This window comes from Garra rufa, chromosome 5 (assembly GCF_049309525.1).
Source record: "Garra rufa chromosome 5, GarRuf1.0, whole genome shotgun sequence".
NCBI lineage: Eukaryota > Metazoa > Chordata > Actinopteri > Cypriniformes > Cyprinidae > Garra > Garra rufa.
Genome location: NC_133365.1, coordinates 53,054,569 through 53,079,603, shown reverse-complemented (window position 1 = coordinate 53,079,603; position 25,035 = coordinate 53,054,569). Strand labels below are relative to the sequence as shown.

General features: G+C 33.3%; 2 protein-coding genes across 3 annotated transcripts; both read left to right on the top strand.

Annotated features, from left to right (window-relative positions):
- The first annotated feature begins 38 nt into the window (after positions 1-38).
- On the top strand, positions 39-3,784 carry LOC141335763 (phosphatidylinositol-glycan biosynthesis class W protein-like). 2 transcript variants are annotated; one of them, XM_073841316.1, is made up of 3 exons: positions 39-119; positions 218-298; positions 1,988-3,784. In XM_073841316.1, exon 3 carries the CDS (start codon positions 1,991-1,993, stop codon positions 3,461-3,463), a length of 1,473 nt encoding a protein of 490 aa, XP_073697417.1. In that variant the 5' UTR covers positions 39-119; positions 218-298; positions 1,988-1,990; the 3' UTR covers positions 3,464-3,784. The 2 variants fall into 2 exon arrangements, with proteins under 2 accessions (XP_073697417.1, XP_073697415.1); XM_073841314.1 differs by having other exon boundaries at positions 46-298.
- A 4,010-nt stretch (positions 3,785-7,794) lies between these two features.
- LOC141335086 (gametogenetin-binding protein 2-like) lies at positions 7,795-23,323 on the top strand. The gene is made up of 13 exons (XM_073840386.1): positions 7,795-7,887; positions 8,121-8,201; positions 9,653-9,906; positions 11,132-11,230; positions 11,736-11,849; positions 11,949-12,158; positions 13,031-13,205; positions 13,850-14,026; positions 15,191-15,338; positions 16,356-16,481; positions 19,807-19,961; positions 21,455-21,697; positions 22,945-23,323. Exons 1-13 carry the CDS (start codon positions 7,795-7,797, stop codon positions 23,119-23,121), a joined length of 2,052 nt encoding a protein of 683 aa, XP_073696487.1. The 3' UTR covers positions 23,122-23,323.
- Positions 23,324-25,035: the final 1,712 nt, after the last annotated feature.

The window sequence follows — 25,035 nt, the reverse complement described above, 5'->3', positions numbered from 1 at the left end:
GCCCATACAATGACGTTTACCTGAAAGCCACGCCCAATGCGGAAGAGAAGCATCCCAAACCCAAAGTGTGGCTGCACTTTTTTGTAAAGTGAGGATTATTACGGAAGAATGAACGATCTGTAAGACGAAGGTTTATTTACTATTTATCAAAGATATACAAGTACAGTAACGATATGTCGGTCCATGTTTACTATGCTAAACCGGTTTATCCTGACAGGCCACTGCTGTAATCCTGGTCTCTGCAGTTTAGTCTAAACTTACCTGATTTATCTAATGTTCACACATCAGACGAAAAGAGGTAGGTCACATTTTTTCTAATTTCCATATTATAAAGAAAGAGCTTTAATAAATGTGTTTCCTAATTTAATTGCTTTAATATCTGGAATTATTTTAACATAAACCTTTGAGATCAAAACTACCACTGCATTCTTAATTTTGTCATTTCGATATAACGTTACATATGTGTGCATGTTACTATGTAGTTATGTATTTATACAGTATATCTATGGATCTAAAAAAACTGTATGAAATAATATGAAAAATAATTGTAAAATAATAGGAAAATGCAATTTGAAAAAATGTGTCTTGTAGTCTTTTAATTAAATTATGTTCGAACTAATATGTGATCATGCATGCATTGCACAATAATTATGAAATAATTTAAAATGCTCTTTTATAGATAGTATGATGTCTTTTAATTACATTTAAATTAACATTAAGTGCTAAAACAGTATGAAAATATTAGAAACATGCATTTTAAACAAATATTTCATGTAGTCTTTAAATTAGTTAGTATTTCATCATAAAAAAACTGAATGCATAGTTTCTGTAAAGTAATTGCTCCCAAGTCTTTTAATTGGGCTTTTAATTAAGTCCTCAACTATATGGAATCTATATGAACATTTTTTGTAAAATAATTAGGAAAAAAAATATTTCAAATCTTCCATGAATCTAATATTTGATCATAATAATTGCATGCATACTAGTTATAAAAACATACAACTATATGAAAACTGGTTGTAAAAGAATCTTAAAAAAAAAAAAAACGTTTGAAACAAATATTTAATGTTCTTTTAATTAAATAATATTTAAACAGTTTACACTTTGCAGCTTAGAACTGATCTGAAAAATGTATTTCACATAAAAGACATTTACACAGTCCACAAGAAAAAATTGTAGCTGAATTTATAAAATGACCCTGTTCAAACCTGTTTACAAACACATAATTCTTAATACTGTTGTTTCCTGTTTTTTTTTTTTTTGTTTGTTTGTTTGTTTTTTGTTTAGTGATAGTTGTTCATGAATCCCTTATATGTTCTGAACAGTTAAACTGCCTGCTGTTCTTCAGAAAAATTCTTCAGGTCCCACAAATTCTTTGGTTTTTCAGTATTTTTGTGTATTTGAAAGCTTTCCAATAATGACTGTGTGATTTTGAGATCCATCTTCTCACACTGAGGACAACTGAAGGACTCATACGCAACTATTACAGAAGGTTCAAACCCCTGGCTCCTAATGCTTTGTTTTTCCTTCTTTGAACTTTCTGTAATAGTTGCATGTGAGTCCCTCGGTTGAAAAAAGGTCAAAATGATACAGTCATTGTTGGAAAGGGTTCATATATACAAAAATGCTGAAAACCCAAAGAATTTATGGGACCTGAAGGATTTTTCTGAAGAACAGCAGGCAGTTGAACTGTTCAGGACAAACAAGGTACAAAACATAGCTGTGGATCATTCAGGTAACATCAGTGTGTGTAAACGGGGTCTTTTTTATAAATTCAAGTATTATTTTCTCTTGTGGACTATATGTAAACATCTTGTATGTGGAATAGCTTATCCAGGCCAGTATTAAATAGACAATAACGTGGATTTTAACATAAAATAATTAACATTTTGCAGATTCTGTCAACTTTTGATTTCAACTGTATGTGTGTGTTTTCATATTAGTAGTTGCATCAACTACTAATTTTCATGCTTGTCTCTTTTTACAGACAATGGCATCAGCAGAAGTAAAAGTTGCATTTGTCAGCAATCACAACGGGACGACCCTGACAGAGGTTTCGCTGGGATCCTTCTTAGCCCCGGTGTGTTTTCTCAGCCGAGGACTATTCCTAATAGTCTTCCACCTGGGAAAAGGAGTCCTTCCATTCTCCTGGGGAGTCCATCTCCTGCTAGACTTCACAACACTAATAATGCCTTTGGTGCTGTCATGCACCGTACTGAGCGACATCCTTCACTATGTCATCATCGGCATTGCTGTAGTTGACTTTGTTGTCCTATACCTCCTATACAAGAATAGAAAGCATCCATATCAAGGTTCCCTCCGCAGGTTTGTCCAAAGCAGAGTAGAATCCAACCTGGTCCCGTTTGTAACCGTGTTTCGAGTTCTGGTCAACGTGAAGACAGCCATAAGCATCTTGGCTGTTGATTTTAGCGTCTTCCCAAGACGTTATGCAAAAACGGAGACGTACGGAACGGGGGTGATGGATTTTGGCGTTGGAGCGTACGTAATGGCTAATGCATTGGTGTGTCCCGAAGCAAGAGGAAAGAACATTCAAGGCTCAAAAATCACTCATGTGTTTAAACAGGTGATTTCCGTCTGGCCGTTAGTCTTGTTAGGGTTTGTGAGACTTGCAAGCGTCAAATCATCCGGCTACCATGAGCATGTGACAGAATACGGAGTTCACTGGAACTTCTTCTTCACGCTTGCCATCGTCAAAGTGGTGGCATCTTCACTTCTGGCTGTTTTTCCTGTGAACTCCTCATGGCTTCTTGCTCTTCTCATTGGTGGAACCTACCAGGTTGTTTTGGAGACTACAGATCTGAAATCCTTCCTTATTTATAATAATGAGCGCTCAGGATTTCTGCAGGCAAACAGAGAGGGCATCTTCTCAGTTGTGGGTTACATTGCCATCTATATGGCTGGGGTTCAGGTGGGCCACTACCTCATGCAAAGCAGAAATTTGGTTAAAGACTGGATCAGAGTGATCCGTAACCTTCTGTTAAGCAGTTTTGGGTTGTTCTGCGCTTTATACGTATGTCAGATATCCACTGAGCCAGTTTCACGCAGAATGGCCAACCTTTCCTTCTGTGTTTGGACTGTAGCACAGGCTTTGCTTTTTCTCTCTTGCATAAGCATTGCTGATATACTGCTGCTTTTTTCTAAAGCCGTCTCTAATTTTTCATTTGTGTCTGTGTCGTGGTGTCCATATCAAAACAAGAAGTCATTAACGGATGAGAAAATGAAAAAAAGCATGGATGCATTATGCCTCGTACAGTCTGTTAACCGGAATCAGTTGTTATATTTCCTACTAGCAAATTTAATGACTGGTTTGACCAATGTGTTAGTCAACACACTGAACAGCAGCGATGTTTTAGCTGTAAGTGTTTTGCTCTCGTATATGTTTATGAATAGCTTAGTCATATTCATATTGCATATCAATAAAATAACAATTAAGTTCTGGTAAACACCAGATTACACTGTATTTTTCTGAATGGCATTCTCGTTTTAACTGCTCTGAAATGTGCTGTATATAAATAGTTTGCAAAGTGCAAATAAAATGTAATGTGTAATTTGTAAATACACTGCTGCTGTATGTGTCATATATGAGATATGAATCTAAATATGTTTATTTCATGTTAACAGATGCAAATACCATTACAGATGCAAAAAGCACAATGCTGCATGCATTATAATTGTAAACGAATTTGGAAAATGCTGATGTTACTCTAGTGCTGCGCAATGATTAATTGCGATTAATCGCATCCAAAATAAACGTTTTTGTTTATATATGTGTGTGTACTGTGTATATTTATTATGTATAGCTAGAGACACACACATACAACATGTATTATGAAAATATTTACATATATGTAAATTCGTATAATTTATACTACATATAAATATATTTAATATATAAACATAACATTTTTTAAAATATATACATGCATGTGTGTGTATTCAAATATACATAATATATACACAGTACACACATACATTATGTACACAAAATACTTTATTTTGGATGTGATTAATCCCAATTAATCATTGCCCAGCACTATCATTCCTTTTAATTAAAATTTTAATTAATATTAAGTCTAATATTAAATATTTATATAAATATTTTCATCCAAATATTTTATAAGGTCTTTTAATTAAATATTTTAAGTAATAAGCAAGCTGATATGCAAAAACTAAGTCATAAACTATATAGAAATAATTGTGAAAGAATTAGAAAAATGCTATTTAAACAAATATTATTTTCTAGTTATTTTATTTATATTTCAGCTAATATATGATCATAAAAACTGCATGCATACTAATTGTACAAAATTTTAATATTACTACTATTACTACTATTATTCTTTCATTAGACTTTGATATTAAGTCATAAAACTATATGAAAAAAATTGTAAAAAGAAAAGAAAGACAATTAATAAAATATTTCATATTAAATATTTTAACTATTTTAAAAATTAAGTAATAAAACTACATGGAAAAATGCAATTTTAACAAATATTTAATGTAATTATTTATTTAAATAATATTTAAACTAATCATAAAAACTGCAAGCATAAAAGTCTTTTAATTTAAGTAAAAATAATTGTAAAAAGAAAAGAAAGAAAAAAAATTAAGCAAATATTTCATATTTCATATTTTAATTATGCAATCTAATATGTAAAGATCAAGTCATAAAACTATATGGAAATAACTGAAAGAATTAAAAAAATGAACAAATATTTAATGCACATATTAATTTAACTAATATGTGATAATTAAAAATGCATGCATACTAATAAAAGAAGACTATTATGTCATAAAACTACATGAACAATAATGATGAAGAATTAGAAAAAAATGCATTTAAACTTTTTTTTATTTTAATTAAATAATATTTAATTAAAAAACTTAAAATTAGACATTTAATTGACATTAAGTTTTAATACTAAACGACCAATAATTTACACTTTTTTAAACATTCATTTAAAACTATTTAATTATTGTTAATTAATATATCACCACATATACGATCATATAAATCGATTAACTTTTAGATAAGGTTAATATATTATATCTACCTATTTTAAATGTTTCTCGATCGTGCAAAATAATCTCCACCCATGTGTCAATCAAACTGCATACGTCAAGCCCTCAGAGCCCGGAACTACTTTCTGACGTATTAGGGGGCCAAGGGTCATAGAACATTCGCTTGCCACATACGCCTCTGTCGCACTTGTTTGTTTTTGTCCAAAAAAAAAGAAACAACTTTCGAAAACAGGTGAGTACGACAGCTGCAGCTTCATATTTGTGCATTTAGTCGCTATTTTGAGTGCAATAACGGCTGAAAAAAGTAACATCACGTTGAGGATAAACCCGGAATGGGTCGAGTTAATACTGAAGATGTCAGTCCGTCAGCCAAAGTAGATCTTTGCAGAGACACTTTTGAATTTAAAAAGCTTGTATGGTTTAAAAAATACATCTGCACTCTGTTTAGTATGCAATAACACATACTTTGTTAGGTTTAAAATTGCCGAGCAGCTCCCTCAGGCAAGCTACGGACAGAACTAGCATGCTAATCATCCTGAGGGAAAAACTTTCACAGTTTAGCCGTGTGCTAATTTGACTTGGACACACAAAATTGTTTCTTTTTTGTAAAATAATCTCAGATTCCATCCCTGCAGCGTTAGATATATTAAATGACTCTTTAAAGTTACTCTACAGGTGGGTGTGAGCATTTCGCTGGCTAACAGGCTAATTAGCAAATGTGTCATTGCAGCGAACATGAGTGCAAATATTACTGCTCTGATTATTTAATTATCGTCGTGACTACCAGACTGCCAAGCTTATTTAATATGAATATGATCTGAATTGTGTTTTTAGATATTTTATAGCTTTTAGATGCTGGTTTAGTGTTTGATTGTTTAGCTGCTCATTGTTAGCACGTTATGTGGCTTGACCTCTTTATACTTGCACATCTGATAAAGGAATTACTGCATTTATTTGACGCTTTTGTACATATATGTGCACATATGATGCATGTGCATAAGTGTTTGATTCAGATTGGGGTGTAGAGCTGGGGATAGTAAGTGTTTAAGCCTCTGTAGTCAGATAAGAGTGTATGTGTAAGCTAATAATCCTTAGCAAAGCAACAAGGGCTGCTGGGAAACCAGTGTTTGCATTTTAGAAATGGACAAACATTGTATTAATCTAGTTAAGAAAAGCAGGCATGTGAAAATATAAAATTGTGTATTAGTTTTATTATTATTTTAATTGTTTATTATTGTAATTAAACAAATAAGTCAATAAACATTTTCATTTTATCATTTAAATTTTAAAATTAATCATACTTTTGTACTGTAAAAATAGTATTATTCTTTAAACAATAAATATAAAACAAAGGAATATATTATATATGGGTTTCCATAAACATTCCCTTGCATCTGTTTCTCATTCTTACAGACAAAACAGTTCATGAAACCCTACAATCATTAGAGAATAATGAAAATGCGTAAGCAAGAAAAATAATATAAAATATAGAAACATAATAAATGAATAGATGATAAAATTCTTAAAATGATATCATGAGAAATGATAAAAAATAACAAATCATGTAAATAATATGTAAATGAATGATTATAAATTAATAAAAAAAAACATGAAAATAAAAATTGAAACTGTAAAAAAAAACACCCTGTAAAAAAACAAGCATTTAATAATTATAATTTATTTTTGAATATTACATATTAAGCAAAGAAATATTACTATTAATAATACTATTGTACTGTAAAAACAAGTATTACTAACAAATATATTATTTTATTATTCACATTTTAAAATTAAATATTACTTTTTTAAAGCATACTTTTGTATGCTTTAAACAAGCAATACTATTTTTCTTTAAACATTCAGGAATAAACAAAGGAATATATTATATATGGGTTTCCATAAATATTCCCTTGTATCTGTTTCTCGTTCTTACAGACAAAACAATTCATGAAACCTCACAATCATTAGAGAATAATGAAACGATAATGAAAATGCATAATCAAGAAAAATATGAAATATAAAATATAGAAACATAATAAATGATAAAATACTTAAAATGATAAAAATAATCAAATAACAAATCATGTAAAAAAAACTAATTTTTATAAAATGATTATGTGAAGAAATGATTATAAATGAATTTAAAAAACATGAAAATAAAATTTGCATGTGAGATCCTTTAATTGCAATAATACTATTGTACTTTAAGTATTTAATAATGGTAATAATAAATATCTTAATTTGATTTAAATTTTAAAATAGTAAAAAAACAAGTATTTAATAATAATTAATAATAATAATAATATTTTGTCTTAATTAGATTTTTTTATTCTAAAAATGAAATAAATATCACTGTTGCAACAAAACTATTGTGCTGTATATAATAATACATATATTTTAATTGGATTTGTTTAAATTATAAAAAAATCAGGAAATATTACTGTTGCAATAATACTACTTTACTGTAAAAAGCAAGTATTTCATAATAAATATTCAAATTTTATTAAGTTATAATAGTAAGTACATGTAACAAGGACACATTAAAATAAAGTGTTACCCAAAAGTAAAATTACAATAGTTACTAAAATTCACGTGGGTCATACTTATAAATATTGTCCATAAATACAGAAAAACGACATTTGTGGAAAATGAAAAGTGGCCTGTATTGAAACTCATAGTGGACGTGATATTGTGAATGCACAACTAACTGAGATCGTGTCCACACACTAACAGGCAAATCTGGGCAAAGAAATGGCACGTCTGGTGGCTGTCTGCAGGGATGGCGAAGAGGACTATCTGTTTCTTGCACGCCAAATTCCCCTGTACATCGATGACTCGCTCACGGTAAGATAATTTATTCAATGTGAAATTAACATTGAACCTATTTACTTTAAAAAATATATATACGGTCTTATTGTGTGATATTGATCTGTCAATTTGCTATGTTAGAAGCCAATACCAGCACTTTAGTATTTATTTTACCTATATATGCATTCATGAAAGCAAACTAAAGTCAAAGTATTACATAGGAAGAAGCATTGCATTGTTTTGATGATATATATGTGTTTATGTTGTAGATGGTGATGGAGTTTCCTGACAGTGTTCTGGACTTTGACAGCTATCAGATCAACAGTTCACAAATGAAGCAGTTTATTGAGGTAAACAATGACACATTTTTATTTTCACAGTTGGTAATGAACTTAATTCTGGCCTGTCACTATCATAAATCTGTGTACACCCCGTTCCACATGATTATGCAAATGATATCTTTCTCTGATTTTCATAATTAGTCAATGCAAATGACAGTCAGTATAATTTTCAAGTCATCAACCATTAGGGTATAATTTCAATTTTATTGAACAAACCTCCTAATGATGATAATATTTATTTAAAAAATAAAAAATTTAAAAAACACGGTTCCAAATTATGCACAACAGAGCAAAAAAAAAAAATTTGTGGAAAAAAGGTCATATTTACTGAAAACAAAAGCTATTTCAATCAAAAACATCCTAACAGGGCAAGTTACATCTTAACATAGGACCCCTTCTTTGATATCACCTTCACAATTCTTGCATCCATTGAACTTGTGAGTTTTTGGAGAGTTTCTGCTTGAATTTGTTTGCAGGATGTCAGAATAGCCTCGCAGAGCTGCTGTTTTGGTGCTAACTGCCTCCCACCCTCGTAGATCTTTTGCTTAAGGGTGCTTTCAAAGGTTCTCAATAGGGTTGACCAGCTCTACCAGCTCTCTCCCCATAATTCCGGCCCAAAACATGACTCTGCCACCTCCGTGTTGACGTTGCAGCCTTGTTGGGACATGGTGGCCATCCACCAACCTACTCCACTACTACTCCATCCATCTGGACCATCAGGGTTGCACGACACTCATCAGTAAACAAGACCGTTTGAAAATTAGTCTTCGTGTATGTCTGGGCCCACTGCAGCTGTTTCTGCTTGTGAGCATTTGGTTTGGGGTGGCCAAATAGTAGGTTTATGCACAACTGCAAGCCTCTGGAGGATCCTACACCTTGAGGTTCGCGGGGACTCCAGAGGCACCAGCAGCTTCAAATACCTGTTTGCTGCTTTGTAATGGCATTTTAGCAGCTGCTCTCTTAATTTGATATACTTGTCTGGCAAAAACCTTCCTCATTATGCTTTCACCTGCACGAACCCTTCTGTGCTCTGAATCAGCCACAAATCTATTCACAGTATGATGATTGCGCTTAAAGGATTTGTTCACTTTCATAACAACAACATACAGATAATGTACTCACCCCCTTGTCATCCAAGATGGAAAGTATTTCAGGATTTCTCTCTTTATAATGGACTTGGATGGCGCCCCAAAGTTTGAAATGCAGTTTAAATGCAGCTTCAAAAGGCTCTAAACGATCCCAGCCGAGGAGGAAGAGTCTTATCTAGTGAAACGATCGGTTATTTTCTAAACAAATTGACAATTTATATACTTTTTAACCTCAAATGCTCGCTTATTTGATGTTTAATAACTGATTCTTCTTATATATATATATATCTCACTTTTCCACTTTGACAGAGGCACAAAGTGCAAAAAATGGCTTTCAGCTTCACTTTCCAACCTGTGTTTTTCCTCTACCAGCATCACAGCATGTTAAAGCAGCAGGACCTGAACATGGCGTTGATGGTAATGTCCCGTGAGGTCTTCAACGCTCTGTCTCAGTCGGTGCCGTGCGTGGGCTGCCGGCGCAGCGTGGAGCGCCTGTTCTCTCAGCTCACGGATTCTGGGTACTTTGCACTGGAACCGCTCACTGTGGGATCCTCTGGAGTGCTGTCAGTCACTCGCGCGTGTCTCACAGACCCCAGGAAGCTTTACACGCTCTTTTATGTTCATGGGTAAGTGTTACAGACGCTGTTTAGTGTCCAACATTTGCCTCAGACCAATTCGAGATTACATAAAATCAAACTGACCAGTTTTCTTTTTAATTTAATGTTCCTGGTCTTATTGCGTGTGAGGTGCACTGAGCAAAATGAAAACATAATCTTTGTAATTTTTCTTAATGATGGGCAGGAAAAATTGTAATTTTAATCACCGTCATCATAGCCTTACAATCCAATGAAATTAAAGGATTACTCCACTTCTAAAATTAAAATTTCCTGATGATTTACTTACCTCATGTCATCCAAGATGTTCATGTCTTTCTTTCTTCAGTCACCAAGAAATGAGTTAGTCCAAGATTTTTCTCTATATAGCGGACTTCAATGGTGCTCAATGGATTGAAGAAAACAATGCATTTAAAAAAAATGCAGTTTCAGTGCAGCTTCAAAGGGCTCTACATGATCCCAGCTGAGGAAAAAGGGTCTCATCTAGTGAAACGATTGGTTATTTTCTAAAAAACAATTACAATTTATATACTTAAGTAAATGAATGTGCATGCGTACTCTGTGCACTCCGGTTCAGTACAGTTAGGGTATGTTGAAAAACTCCCAAATCATTTTCTCCTCCAACTTCAAAATCATCCTACATCTCTGCAGAAGTACCAACCCAGTGTTTACAAAGTGAACGTGCAAAGAAGGTCAAATTCCCTTTAGAAAAAAAGCTAAAACAGCGATGTTGGGGCGATTTTGAAGTTGGAGGAGAAAATGAGACTGGAGTTTTTCCACATACCCTGTCTAAAACTGAAGAGCAGAGAATGCATGTGCATCATAGAGCTAGACAAGATGAGCATTAGTGGTTAAAAAGTGTATAAATATATTTTTTTAAGAAAATGACCGATTGTTTAAAGGTCTTTGAAGCTGTATTAAAACTGCATTTTCAACATTCAATCCGTTGATCCCCATTGAAGTTCACTATATGGAGAAAAATCCTGTAATGTTTACCTCAAAAATCGTATTTCTTTCCGACTAAAGACAGTAAGACATGAATATCTTGGATGACATTATCAGGAAATTTTTCTCTACTGAAAGTGAAGTAAACCTTTAAGCTTCAACCTACACTTTGGAAGTTATGTATTAAGTAAAGGATATGCATTTTCAATCATTTCATTTGTTTTCCTTTGCTTCTATGATTTAGTTGTTGTTTTTTATATTAATATGTGTGCTTTTTCTTCCCTTGTTGTAGGTCAAAGTTAAACAATGTAATTGATTCCATTCCCAAGAGTAAAAAGAACAAACGCTGTCAGCTGCACTCTTTAGACACGCACAAACCGAAGCCTTTAGGGTGAGTCAGTAACTTTTTGTTTTTAATCATCATGTCACTTTTGGTGTTTGAGATGACAGTTTCTTCTTCTGTGCTTCCTTAATAACCAATGAAATAAGGAATCAATGAAAGTCTTGGATCAGTAGTGGGAACAAATTGGGGCTTGGGGCAAAAATGCCTCTCAAATTCAACATAAATGGTCAAAAATGCCCCTACTGATCAGATAACTTACCTAGAGCTCATAACATTATGCAGTTGTTGAATGCGTAAGCAGTCTATGTGAATAAATGTACCATGTTTGATGCATTGGTAACAGTCTATAATGAATTAATTTTATAAACAGAATAATTTGATAAAAGACAAAACAGATTTATTTAATGAGGTAATGCCTAAAAATGGTATTGGAAATTAGTCTCAGGGCAAATATTGCCTCATAATAAAACAAAAAACATTTTCTGACCCTCGTAGAGAGATACAAGTGACTATATCAGTAGGTTGTTTGCTAACCGTGGTTATGGTCCTGCAGGGGCAGCTGGATGGACGTGTGGGAGCTGATGTCACAGGAGTGCCGTGATGAAGTGGTTTTGATTGACAGCGCCTCTCTGCTGGAGACTTTGGAGACGTACCTGCGCAAACACCGGTGAGAGATTGTGACCTTGTGATCTCAATGCATTTCTCTTAAATAATTGGCTCAGTGACTGATTTTTATTGGTTGCGTCTTTTGCAACATTGTTCTCAGGTTCTGTACTGACTGTAAGAACAAGGTTCTGCGAGCGTATAACATCCTGGTAGGAGATCTGGACTGCAGCAAAGAGAAGGGCTACTGTGCAGCTCTGTATGAGGGTTTACGCTGCTGCCCCCATGAGCGTCACATCCACGTCTGCTGCGAGACTGACTTCATCGCACACTTACTGGGCCGAGCAGAACCAGAGTTCGCTGGAGGTTATGAGTGAGTGATTCAGTCCTTATTGTGTTTGTTTGATTCTGTGTAATGTGCATTAATGTTATATGCTACCAGTCAGAAGTTTTCATACAGTAAGTGGAACAGAGAAATCATTCTAATATTCTGAATTGCAGCTCAAAAAAACATTTATTATTATGTTGAAAACAGCTGAGTGGATTTTTTTTCAGGGTTCTTTGATGAATGGAAAGTTCAGAAGAACATAATTTTGTAACATTGTAAAATTTTTTATCATCACTTTTGATCAATTTAAAGCATCCTTGCTGAATAAAAGTATTAATTTCTATAATTTCTTTATATATAATTTCCCTAAAAAAGTTATACTGACTCAAAGCTTTTGAATATTATAGTGTATAATGTTACAAAAGCTTTTTATTTCATATAAATGCTGATCTTTGGATCTTTCTATTCATCAAAAAATCCTGAATAAATATATTCAACTTTTAAATATTTGTTATAATAAAGATGTTTCTTGAACATCAAATTAGCGTGTTAGAATTATTTCTAAAGAAGCATGTGACACTGAAGACTGGAGTAATGATGCTGAAAATTTAGCTTTGATCACAGGAATAAATAACATTTTAAAATATATTCAAATAGAAAACAGTTAGTTTAAATAGTAAAAATATTTCACAATAATATTGCTTTTGCTGTATTTTTAATCAAATAAATGCAGGCATTAAAAATCTTATTGTTCAAAAGTATTAACACTAGCATCTAATTCAACAACAATCAAATTTTTTATACTGTCCAAAATCTTTTGTCTGGTAGAGCATATAATCAACTGAAAATTTGAACTTGTATTAGTTATTCCATGATCATTGATATGCCTTTATTAAGAGTGTTTGAATCTTTTCTAGGCGTAGAGAGAGACATGCAAAGACCATAGATATCGCACAGGAGGAGGTGTTGACATGTCTAGGAATTCACCTGTATGAGCGGCTGCACAGAATCTGGCAGAAGCTGCGGGCAGAAGAGCAGACGTGGCAGATGCTCTTTTATCTGGGCATTGATGCGCTCCGCAAAAGCTTTGAGGTAATGCTCTCATGTGGTATTCATGCTGAGAATCATCTAGAATTGAGTCATGCAATGTGATTTACTGGTATTTGTGCCATTAATTGATATATTAAACACCCGTTTGATCACGTTGGTTGATCATTAGGTTGTGAACCTGGACCACAAAACCAGTCTTGGGTAGCGCGGGTATGTGTAGCAATAGCCAAAAATACATTGTATGGGTCAAAATTATTGATTTTTCTTTTATGCCAAAAATCATTAGGATATTAAGTAAAGACAGGATCTTCTTCCATGAAGATATTTTGTTAATTGTCTACTGTAAATATTTCAAAACTTAATTTTTGATTAATATGCATTCAAAATATGCATAACTGAGAACTTCATTTGGACAAATTTAAAGGCGATTTTCTCATTATTTAGAATTTTTGCACCCTCAGATTCCAGATTTTCAAATAGTCATATCTCGGCCAAATACTGTCCTATCATAACAAACTAATGGAAAAATGATAAATCAAAAAATATAAATACCCTTATGACTGGTTTTGTGGTCCAAGGGTCACATATGTGCTTTTATGTATTTGTGTTCTCACGCTAATTTGCCCTGTTTTGGAAAGTGTGATATATTAAATGTGCACACTTGATTTATGTTGAATGATGTGCAGATGGCGGTGGAGAGGGTTCAGGGCATCAGTCGGCTGGAGCAGCTCTGTGAGGAGCTCTCCGAAGAAGAGCGAGCCAAAGAACTCAAACAGGAGAAAAAGAGGCAAAAACGCAAGAACAGACGCAAAAACAAGTGTGAACAAGATGTGGAGGGGGAAAAAGACAAAAGTCTTGAGGAGGTAATGACGCATTTAATGTGTTGCTCTCCTCCGCTGTCTTCTCTAATAGCAATATTAATTAAACTGCATGAAATACTACAGTACTCCATTCATTTCTGAAAGAAGTCTCTTTTGCTCACCAAGGCTGCATTTATTTAATGAGAAATAACTGAAATACTGTGAACAATTAACATTTTTAATAGGGAAGGGCATTTCTGATCATATTTCATTTCGAGTAATCCACAAGTTTGAGAAACGAGTACTCGATTAATCGGGGGTGGAGTTTTGGGTGTTTGCATCACAGTATACAGTAAACATTTAACAGAAATAACAGCATGAGGTGAAGCTGAATCGCTTTTTCTACTTGACACATTGTATATAAAATTTATCACATAGCCTAGATACATAAATATGTAAATGTTATATTACAAATTATTTATCTACACAAAATGCATGTGAGCTTGAACTACATGCCTATCATAAAGTAGTGGATGTGCTTCTCCCGTTACTTTAAAGCAACGGCAACGGATGGCAACTGAACAACGGATCATAATGAAAGTAGTTTAATTTTTAAAAATGCATTTTTAGAGCCAATCGATCATCATTGTCATGCTCGATCGTCGCTGATGGGTTTGAGTAATCGATTAATCGAGTACTCGTGCACATCCCTAATTTTTAATAAATGCTTTCTATTTCAATATATTACAAAATGTAATTTATTCCTGTGATCAAAGCTGAATTTTCAGCATCAATACTCCGGTCTTCAGTGTCAGTGATCCTTCAGAAATTATTCTAATATGCTGATTTGCTGCTTGAGAAACATTTCTGATTATTATCAATGTGGAAAACAGTTATGCTGCTGAATATTTTTTGTGAACACCATGAAACAAATTTTTAGATCTTTATGAATAGATGGTTCACTTTAGAAGAACAGCATTTATTTGACATTAAATCTTTTGTAAGATTATAAATATCTTTAATGTCACTATTGATGGATTTAATGCATCTTTGCTGAATAAAAGTATTTTAATTATTTTTTTAGATGGTATAAAAATAATATGGCCTACAATTAAGTGAACATTATTGAATGTAAGATATATTTCCAGTAAATACAAAAAAGTGTAGTTAGTTGCTGCTTACTTTTTCTCTGTTGTCTTAATTAACTTCCTGTTTCTGTTTGCGCAGGGTTCGTCTGAGTCTGTGGACAGCGGCTGTAAGTCATGTGGCAGTGGAGAGGAGTCTGTCGGCAGTGTGGAGGTCATCATCACCAGCGAGAGTTCATCCTGCACCTGCTCTGCCGCCTCCATCCTGCATTCCCCCAAAACCAAGAAAGGTAAAGTGCACTTAAGTTTTTCTTCAATTATGGAATTATGCATGTGTGAGAAACATTCATAAATCTGCTGCAGTCAGCAAAAAATAGTACTTAGTCTTTTTGCGGGTTTTCTGCCAAAATAAAAGTCAACATTCATAAATGTTAGTATTGTAATTTTACTGTTGTTCAGAAAAATGAATGATAACAATCATTACAACAGCTCTATTAATACATTTATTATAACATTTTCCTTTGCTCAGCAAGGCTGCATTTATTTGTGCATTAAAAACACATGCCTGATTCAAGAAGGGGGTCGTAAAAATGGCCAAAAATATTATCTTACAAACTTATTCATTTTAAGTTAAATTGTGCTTTGTTGGTAGGCTATAATGTCTACTAGAATGTAAAAGTGTTAAGTAAATATATTATTAAACTGTTTATTTATTTTTGAAAAGCAAGACAAAACTGTAAAAAGCACAGTTTGGCTATTTAATTTATGCGATGGTAAAAAAAATTGTCAAAATACATGAGGGGAAAAAACACGAAATACCGTGTTCGGTTATCAGCCTTCGGCCCAGTGTTTAATTTTGTTTGGCTTCAGCCGAGTATTTTCATTTTGGTGCATCCCTAATTCATACATCACCTGAATAAATAGCTTTCCATTGATGTATGGCTTGTTAGAATAGGACAATATTTGGCCAGGATACACCTATTTGAATATCTGGAATCTGAGGGTGCAAAAAATCTAAATATTGAGAAAATCGCCTTTTAAAGTTGTCTAAATTACGTTCTTAGCGATGCATATTAATAATCAAAAATTAAGTTTTGAAATATATTTACAGTAGGAAATTTATAAAATATTCATGGAGCATGATCTTTACTTGATAACCTACATATTTTGGCATGAAAGAAAAATTTATAATATTGACCCAAACAATGTATTTTTGGCTATTGCTACTTAAGACTGGTTTTGTGGGCTGTGGTCACATAAGTTTCCCAGAATGTACCTGACTGGTGGGTATGTGTCTGTTCTTCTAGCACTGTTGCCTCACAGTAATGGCAGTGACTGTGGCTACTGTTCCAGTATGGAGGGCAGTGAGACGGGATCCAGGGAGGGCTCAGATGTGGCTTGCACCGAGGGCATTTGCAACCATGATGAATCGGGTATGGAAATAAATGTTGTGAATACAGAGGAGTCTTTATTATTATTGATAAGTATGGGATAATGCACATCCAGCTGGTGTGTCTGAAGGGCAACAAAAGTAAAATATAGCTGCAAGCAGCGATGGCGGGCCCTCGCCACAAACGCAATCACCATCCCGGTAGCATCAGGAAAACAGTGCCCAGCAGGCACATGCATTCACAGTAACCCTCTGGACTAACCCTAACTGTCTCTCCTCCTCTCTGACTCTTTCTCTTACCACCCATCCCCCCTCCTTACACTCAGCCACTTACCACACACACAGAGTGCAGAGCAGAGTGAAATCAGATATGTTTTTAATTTTCTTTCATTCGTGGAGTTTTGTATAATTATGAAATGAACTGTGTTTGATCAGAATGAATAGTTCTTTGTATGAAAAAAGTTCCAAAGAGTTTGGATGCTGCACTTTAAAGATATAATAAATCACTGAAAATGGAAAATTAAATTCTAAGCACGCTATCTGCCTCAAAAACACAGGAAACAAATATTTGAATGTATTTTTTTTTTTTTTTTTTTGCCATGGCAACAGCATTTGATGCATCAGGGACGTCTTTACAGACTCTCATCGGCCGTGTTTTTACATTATTCTGATGAAGTTTGAAGAAAATCGAGTAAATATATTGTTCGTTGTTCGTTCATGTTTGTTAGTTCATTAACCAATGTTAACAAAAGAGACCCTATTTTAAATAGTTACCATGTTTTTATGATCTACAACCATTTTTAAATATTTTAATGATCTATAAGCATTTGTGAACTAATTATAAACAAATATATTAAAAATAAATACATTAACTTAGTTGATGTATTTGTTTCTCATTCTAATTAAGTGAACTGAGCAGTATAGTGTCATACTTATAAGATTTTTTATTCTATCAGTGAGAGTGTATATATGTATATAAATCATATAATTTTTCCTTTAAAGATTAAAAAAGATGATTTTAATGCTCTTTAAGCATCTATACAAAATAATTATGTAAAAGTACACTGACAGTACAGTGCATATCAACTGATTCTATGGATTATTGTCATTCTTATACACTGAGAATGAGCTAAATAGCATTAGAGGTCAAATGATTCCTTATTTTATGAGGACCTCTAGTGTTCATCCCTGGTATTAGAGCTTTAATCTGACAAACATATATGACACTTTTAATGTTTTTGGGGCCTCTGAGCATGATAACATTCTGAAACTACACATATTTCCTAAGAATTTCTTGTTCTTTATATGTAAAAAGTTTTGATGAGTTGGAATAATGCAATTTAAAGATGTATGGAAATAACTCTTCATCTTTTTTACTGTTACTTTCATAAATCACCACATCAACACCGTTCAAGATATCCCAAAGCCGTTCACAATTTAGCATCTTCAGTATCTTGGCATCATGTTGACAAAGTTTGGTGTGAATTGTCTGATTCTGCTATGAGTGATATGAATTTATTCACAGCTATATTTTTCCAAAAATCCACATTCAAATCAAAATAGCTGACTTCCTGTTGGTCGTAGCTAATGGGTGTAAATTAGAAAGATGTCCGGCTTGATGAGACCAATATACCAACCGAGTTTGATGTCTGTAGCTACAACTAACCCTCCAACTTTTGTCAAAAGGTGGCGCTATAGAGTGCCTCCTCCACGCCCATTTATGAGCTTTTGCCAGTGTCTAACTATCATTAATACTGATGTGTGTGTTGAGTTTCATGAAATTCTAAGCATGTTATCTGCCTCAAAAACACAGGAAACAAATGTTAAAGTTTGACACGTTGCCACGGCAACAGCTTTGATCTATCAAGAACTCCTTTACAGATTCTCATCGGCCGCGTTTTGATATTATTCTGATGAAGTTTGAAGCAAATTGAGTAAAATTAAGAGACTGATTTAAAAGCGTTTTTCAAACAACACACTTCCTGCTGCCAGTTGGTGGCGCCATAACTTTGACTCATAATAGTCACATCTCTGTGATCGGCATCAGACGACAAACAAACTGCTGAAGTTTGGTCAAAATCAGGCAAAGTGTGTCAAAGTTATTAGACACTTCCTGTTTCTCATTTCTCGCCATAATTTGTCGCCCCGCCACGGCTAGACCGTTCGAGATATCAAAATTCCCCTGGCAATTTTGCGTCCCCAATGTCTTGAGGTCATGCTGACCGAGTTTGGTGGCCATCGGTGGAAAGGCCTAGGAGGAGTATTTTAAATTCCACAGCCTGATTTTTCCAAAAATCCACATTTAAATAAAAATAGCCGACTTCCTGTTGGTCGTAGCTAATGGGTGTAAATTAGAAAGTTGTCCGGCTTGATGAGTCCAATATATTTACCGAGTTTGGTGACTGTAGGAGAGAGTAACCCCCCAACTTTTGTCAAAAGGTGACCGCTATGAAGCGCCCGCTCAATGCCCATTTATGGGCTTTTATCAGTGTTTAACTGTCATTAATACAGATGTGTTGGTTGAGTTTATTGAAATTCTAAGCCTTTTAAGTGGCTCAAAAACACAAAAATCAAAATTTAAAGTTTGACATGTTGCCATGGCAACATGATAAAAGTTATGGATAACGCCCTTCACAGATTCTCATCGGTCATGTTTTGACATTATTGTGATGAAGTTAGAAGCAAATTGAGAAAAATTAAGAGGCTGAGTTTAAAGCATTTAAAAACGTCACGCTTTCTGCTGCCAGTTGGTGGCGCAATAACTTTTGACTCATAATAGTCACATCTCTGTGATTGGCATCAGAAACTGCTGAAGTTTGGTCAAAATCAGACAAAGTGTATCAAAGTTATTAGGCACTTCCTGTTTCTCATTTCTCGCCATAATTTGTCGCCCCGCCACGGCCAAACCGTTCGAGATATCAAAAGCCCATTCTGGGCTCGGGCCCTAATAACTGGGCACAAATATTGATTTGAGGTGAAATGTTTTATCAGCTCACTAAAGCTTCCACAAAGAAAGAATTTTCTAAGATGGATATTTAAGGGAAAATGTACAGTCTTATCACTTATTATGCAGCCTTTCACCACATAAATAATAAGGACATGAAACATTGATTTGAGATTAAGTCTCTTGCCTATTTATTATTTTATAATCCATTATATCCTGTTAGTGAAACAATTGTTCTGGCAGTGTGAGCACTACAGCAATATGGCAGTATATTCAATAAAATTGCTAACTAATAATAATTAAGCAACAATTAACAAACAATAATAATAATAATTTTATTATTTAGTACATTTTTAGAATAGACCTGGAGATTATTTAGAACATATTCCAAATGATCAATTCCTTTGATACTATTTCTCTCCAGTTGAATACTCATGTAGTCACCGCTGCTCAGAGGAGAAGGAAGAGGATGCTGTGGACAGCTGTGTGGAGTGCTGGGCAAACTCAGAAGACAACATAAAGAGCAAAAATAAAAAGAAGAAAAGAAAAAACAAGGTGCCACTTTGCAGGAGCGAGCATGTGAGTTCACATTTGTTTTGGCCAAAAAATTGAATTTTGATTTAATGTGTTTAGATGCTTAGCAAGTCAGGGTTTGTTTATATATACAGTTGAGGTCTAAAGTTTATGTACACATTGCAGAATCAAAATGTTAGTTATTTAACCAAAATAAGAGGGATCATACAAAATGCATGTTATTTTTTTTTTTATTTAGTACTGACCTGAATAAGATATTTTACATAAGACTTTTACATACAATCTTTTGAATTTATAAAAATGACCCCATTCAAAAGTTTACATGCATTTGATTCTTAATACTGTGTTGTTACCTGAATGATCCACAGCTGTGTTTTATGATAGTTGTTCATGAGTCCCTTGTTTGTCTTCCTGTTCTTTAGAAAAATCTTTCAGGTCCTAAAGATCATTTGTTTTTTCAGCATTTTTGTGTATTTGTACCCTTTCCAGCAATGACTGTATGATTTTGAGATCCATCTTTTCACACTGAGGACAACTGAGGGACTCATATGCAGCTATTACAGACGGTTCAAACACTCTCTGATGCTCCAGAAGGAAATACCATGCATTAAGGCTGGGGTGTAAACTTTTTGAATTTTTAGATTAGTCTACATTTAACTTATTTTGTCTGCTGGGAAACATTTAGTATCTCCTGTAGCTTCTAAAGGACAGTACTAAATGAAAGGAAAAAAGATACTTAGGTAAAATAAGAAAAATGTACACACCTTCATACCTTTCAAAAGTTTACACCCCTGGCTCTTAATAAATCGTTTTTCCTTCTTTGACCCTTTTGTAATAGTTGCATATGAGTCCTTCAGTTGTCCTCAGTGTGAAAAGATGGATCTCAAAATCACACAGTCATTGTTGGAAAGGGTTCAAATACACAAAAATGCTGGAAAACCAAAATATTTTTGGTCCCTGAAGGATTTTTCTGAAGAACAGCAGGCAGTTTAACTGTTCAGGACAAACAAGGGACTCATGAACAACGATCACTAAACAAAAAGAAACAGACAAATGTGGATCATTCAGGTGACAACGCAGTATTAAGAATCAAGTGTATTTAAACTTTTGAACAGGGTCCTTTTCATAAATCCAACTATTTTCCCTTGTGCACTATATGTAAATGTCTCTTATGTAAAATATCTTATTCCAGTCAGTACTAAATAAAAAAATAACATGCATTTTGTACGATCCCTCTTATTTTGCAAAATAATTGATATTTTGCAGATTCTGCAGGGTGTATGTAAACTTTTGACCTCAACTGTGTGTGTGTGTGTGTGTGTGTGTGTGTGTGTGTGTGTGTGTGTGTGTGTGTGTGTGTGTGTGTGTGTGTGTGTGTGTGTGTATATATAACTCTGACAGCTTTTGACACTAGCATCTGATTCAACAGCAATCAAAATTATAAAGCTAATATATATGAAATTACCAAATATCCTGACATTCTGGTTCTTTATAGTGGCGACAAGGCATAGGTTGTGATCTTTTCTCCTCTCTCATAGGGATCTAAAGCAGAGGAGAGCTGTGTATCAGATGGAAGTAGAAGAGGATCTGGATCTGCTGCCGTTCAAGAGTCTCCCTCTCCTTTACCGCACTTGTGCAGAAGCAACGAAACTCCATGCTGTGAATCCTATGAGAGCTTCACTCATCATGTGAGCAGCAGCAGACATTGCCACAGTCAGCCTGTCTTACCAGACACCTGCACACCGGAAAACAGCTGCGGCAAGAGCCTCATGGAGTTACTGGTGAGTCTGAAAGCTGATACCAAAAACTAAAGTCCAATTTTCAGCCCAAGTTGTGAACTAGTGTTATTTTATTACTTTTTTAATACTATTTTAGCATTTTATATGTTCAGCTTTTATTTTAGTTGCAAGTTTTAGCAATTTAGTTGTGCGCTTTTTAAATATTTATGTTTAGCTTCATATATTTTTATTTTAGTTTTAGTCATTTTAAAATTTTAGCTTGTTTTAATTATTTGCCAAGGTGTTTGAAGTTTAGTTTAAGTTTTAGCAATATAGTCATGCCTTTTTGTGATGTGATTTTGTTTATTTATTCTTTTTTAAAGCTTTATTTCAATCTTAATCATTTTAGAATTTTAGCGTAAACTAATTTCAGTTATTTGCCAAGGCAACATTTCTAGTTTCTTTTTAGATTTGAGTTTTTTTCATTTTAGTTTGTTTTTTAACCATTTTGATTTGTGCTGTTGTCATTTTTATAAAATAATTTATGTAATTGTTAATAATAATAATTATAATAATAATGATAAAAAAAACTTGACATGCAATATATGTGTTTGGATGATGTTACAAGTTACATTTTAGCGGCAAAACATCTTAATTTAATAAATCTAAAAGATGTTAAGATGTTCACATCAAAATAAATTTACAAAAGTGATTTTCTTGTCCATAGAAAGCGCATTAAATGTAAGTAAAGTGTCTACTTTAAAGTTGCAAAAGGTTTTTGGAAAAAAAAGTCAAAATTTGGTTGAAATAATGTTACAATGTCATTCGGCGTAACAATATTTATGTAAAAATTCAAACAGCATGCTTATGTGGACTTATATTAAAATATATAAAAGAATAAGGGAGCATATTAAGTTTCATTGTGTTTTAAATGAGTAAAACATTCTTACTGACAAATGGTCAAAACCTGTAGGATAGTGTAGAATTTCAACTAATTAGGATTTTTGGGGTGAAAGTAACTCATCTTTTAATATGTCATAAATAGTTTTTTGTTGTAAATATATGCCTGACAAGATTGTTACACTGAATGACATTTTAGTGGGTGTCTTCTGCAAATTAAGGTCAAATGAGTGATATTTATTTTTTGCTCAGAAAAACAAAAATGCAATTAAATTAAAAAGGAAACATTTTAATATTTTTTTTTGCTCAGAAAAACAACAATTTAAAGCAGTAAACCCTTTTTTGTCTTTGACCCATTTGTAAAATGTCTTGCAAGTCATGACTTTTTGCTGTGATTTCTTTGTGGACAGAATGAATCTGAAGTGACCTCAGATGAGGAGAACTGTCTGACGCAGGACGAGATCCAGTCGTTCGTCGAGAACAACAAATCGTTCTACCGCACACGAGACCAGTACAGACAGCACCTTAAAGATCGCTTCACCAAATACTGCCGCGGAGAGTGGCTGCCCGCCACCAGCGTCAACTAGGCTGACCGCCGCACACGCACACTAACTCTCACTTATTTTTATAGAGCGTCAAAACACTCATGATCACTGCTGCATTGAGTTTGGGAATATGAAATGGGTTAGAGAATCAATTTCAGCGCTGTATTTGAATACGTTCATGTTTGCTGGGTAACGTTACACGTCTTTCGCGTCTATATACACGTCTTCCCTCTTCAGGCACCTCTTCTTTCACTCTCAGTCCTTCTCAACCAATCACAGCTGGCTTTGTTTTCCTTTCTCTCTTGACACGTCGATTAGGGAGCAGGTCGTTAGGAACACAGTTGTTCATTTGATCATGGAGCTTGCAGGCCTTGACTTGTAGGGTTAGGTGTTGGTAGTCTTAATGTATTGTTTGTTAAACATTTCTTTGTTTTTTTTTGTTTTCTCCCAAATCGTTTCACTGACTGTGACCGTTTTAGTGGCAAGAATTGTACCGATAAATGTGTACAGAAATAATTATCTGAAGAAAAAGATTTTACAGGAAGATGAAAACATCCATTTATAAAGGAGGAGACTGGATGTGATGTTGAAAGCAATGTGCAAAATTTACAAAATAAAGAATATTTATTAATATGCATCAGATTTGAATGTGTTTTCTCTGTAAAACATGAATAATTATGTCTCTTTTGGGTGTTTGTATTGCTGTGTAGGTTTGAAAAACATCATATTTGGTTGGCATATAAAAATGACTTAAGTTCATATAAAGGTTGTTGAAACAATTTTACTTTAATAATGCATTTTATTTTTTACTTCCAGCCATGTTATCATCATAACACTTGTTAAATGTTAGAACTATATTCAGCCACTAGATGGTGTGTCTTGTTCTGCTTTTTCCTCCTCATACTTTATAAAAGTACAGATTATCAGAGTTGGCTAAAAGATTGCTGAAAGTTTAGAAGGTTACACATTGCCAATAAAAAAATAAAAAAAATTAACTAAAGTTAACTAAAACCATAAAAAATGTTACTTGAAATAAACAAACAAACAAAAAAAAAATTATATATATATTTGTTTTCCTTAATTTGTAGTTAGTTTTTTTTTTTACTTAAACAACTAAAACTGAAATAAAAACTATAGAAAAAAATACAAAGATAAAAGTATTACAACAATTAAAATGAATGCAGGAAATATAAAAACAAACTAATTCAGCTGTTGATAAAGCTTTTGTAACATACTATAGCATTTAAAAGATTGGAGTCAGTGTAATTTTACAAATATAGAAGTATAATAAGAAAATAATACTTTTATTTAGCAAGGATGCTTTAAATTTATAAAAAAGTAATGATAAAGGCATAATTTCACAAAAGACAAATGCTGTTCTTCTGAATTTTCTATTCATCAAAGAAACCTGAAAAAATTCTACTCGGCAGTTTTCAACATAATAATAATAATGTTTTTGAGCAGCAAATCAGAATATTACATGATTTCTGAAGGATGTGACTGGAGTAATGATGCTAAGCTAAGCTTTGAAATCACAGGAATAAATTACATTTTGAAATATATTCAAATAAAAATCTATTATTTTATAACCATAAAAATGTTACTTGAAATAAAATAAAAGAAATATATTTTTACAATTATTTTAATTAAGGTTGTTGCCAAGGCAACATTTTTCGTTTCTATTTTTTTTTTTCGTTTTCTTTTGACTTAATTTAAAATGAAATAAAAATGCTTAAAAACTATACAGAAATATACATTAAAAGAACTCATTAAATACAAAACCAACAAAATTATTATAACTTTAACAATTAAAATGAAAGCAGGAACTATAAAAACAAACTAATTCAACTGTTAATAAAAAAAAACATATATAGCATTTAAAAGCTTGGAGTCAGTATTATATTTTTTAGGGGGAAAGAAACTACAAAATAATAGTTTAGTTTGGCTTGTATGCTT

Coding starts and splice junctions, on each gene's coding strand:
- LOC141335763 (XM_073841316.1), top strand. CDS start 1,991: ATGGCATCAGCAGAAGTAAAAGTTGCATTTGTCAGCAATCACAACGGG.
- LOC141335086 (XM_073840386.1), top strand. CDS start 7,795: ATGGCACGTCTGGTGGCTGTCTGCAGGGATGGCGAAGAGGACTATCTG. Junction 11,850..11,948: donor ACGTACCTGCGCAAACACCG/GTGAGAGATTGT, acceptor CATTGTTCTCAG/GTTCTGTACTGACTGTAAGA. Junction 15,339..16,355: donor TTCCCCCAAAACCAAGAAAG/GTAAAGTGCACT, acceptor CTGTTCTTCTAG/CACTGTTGCCTCACAGTAAT.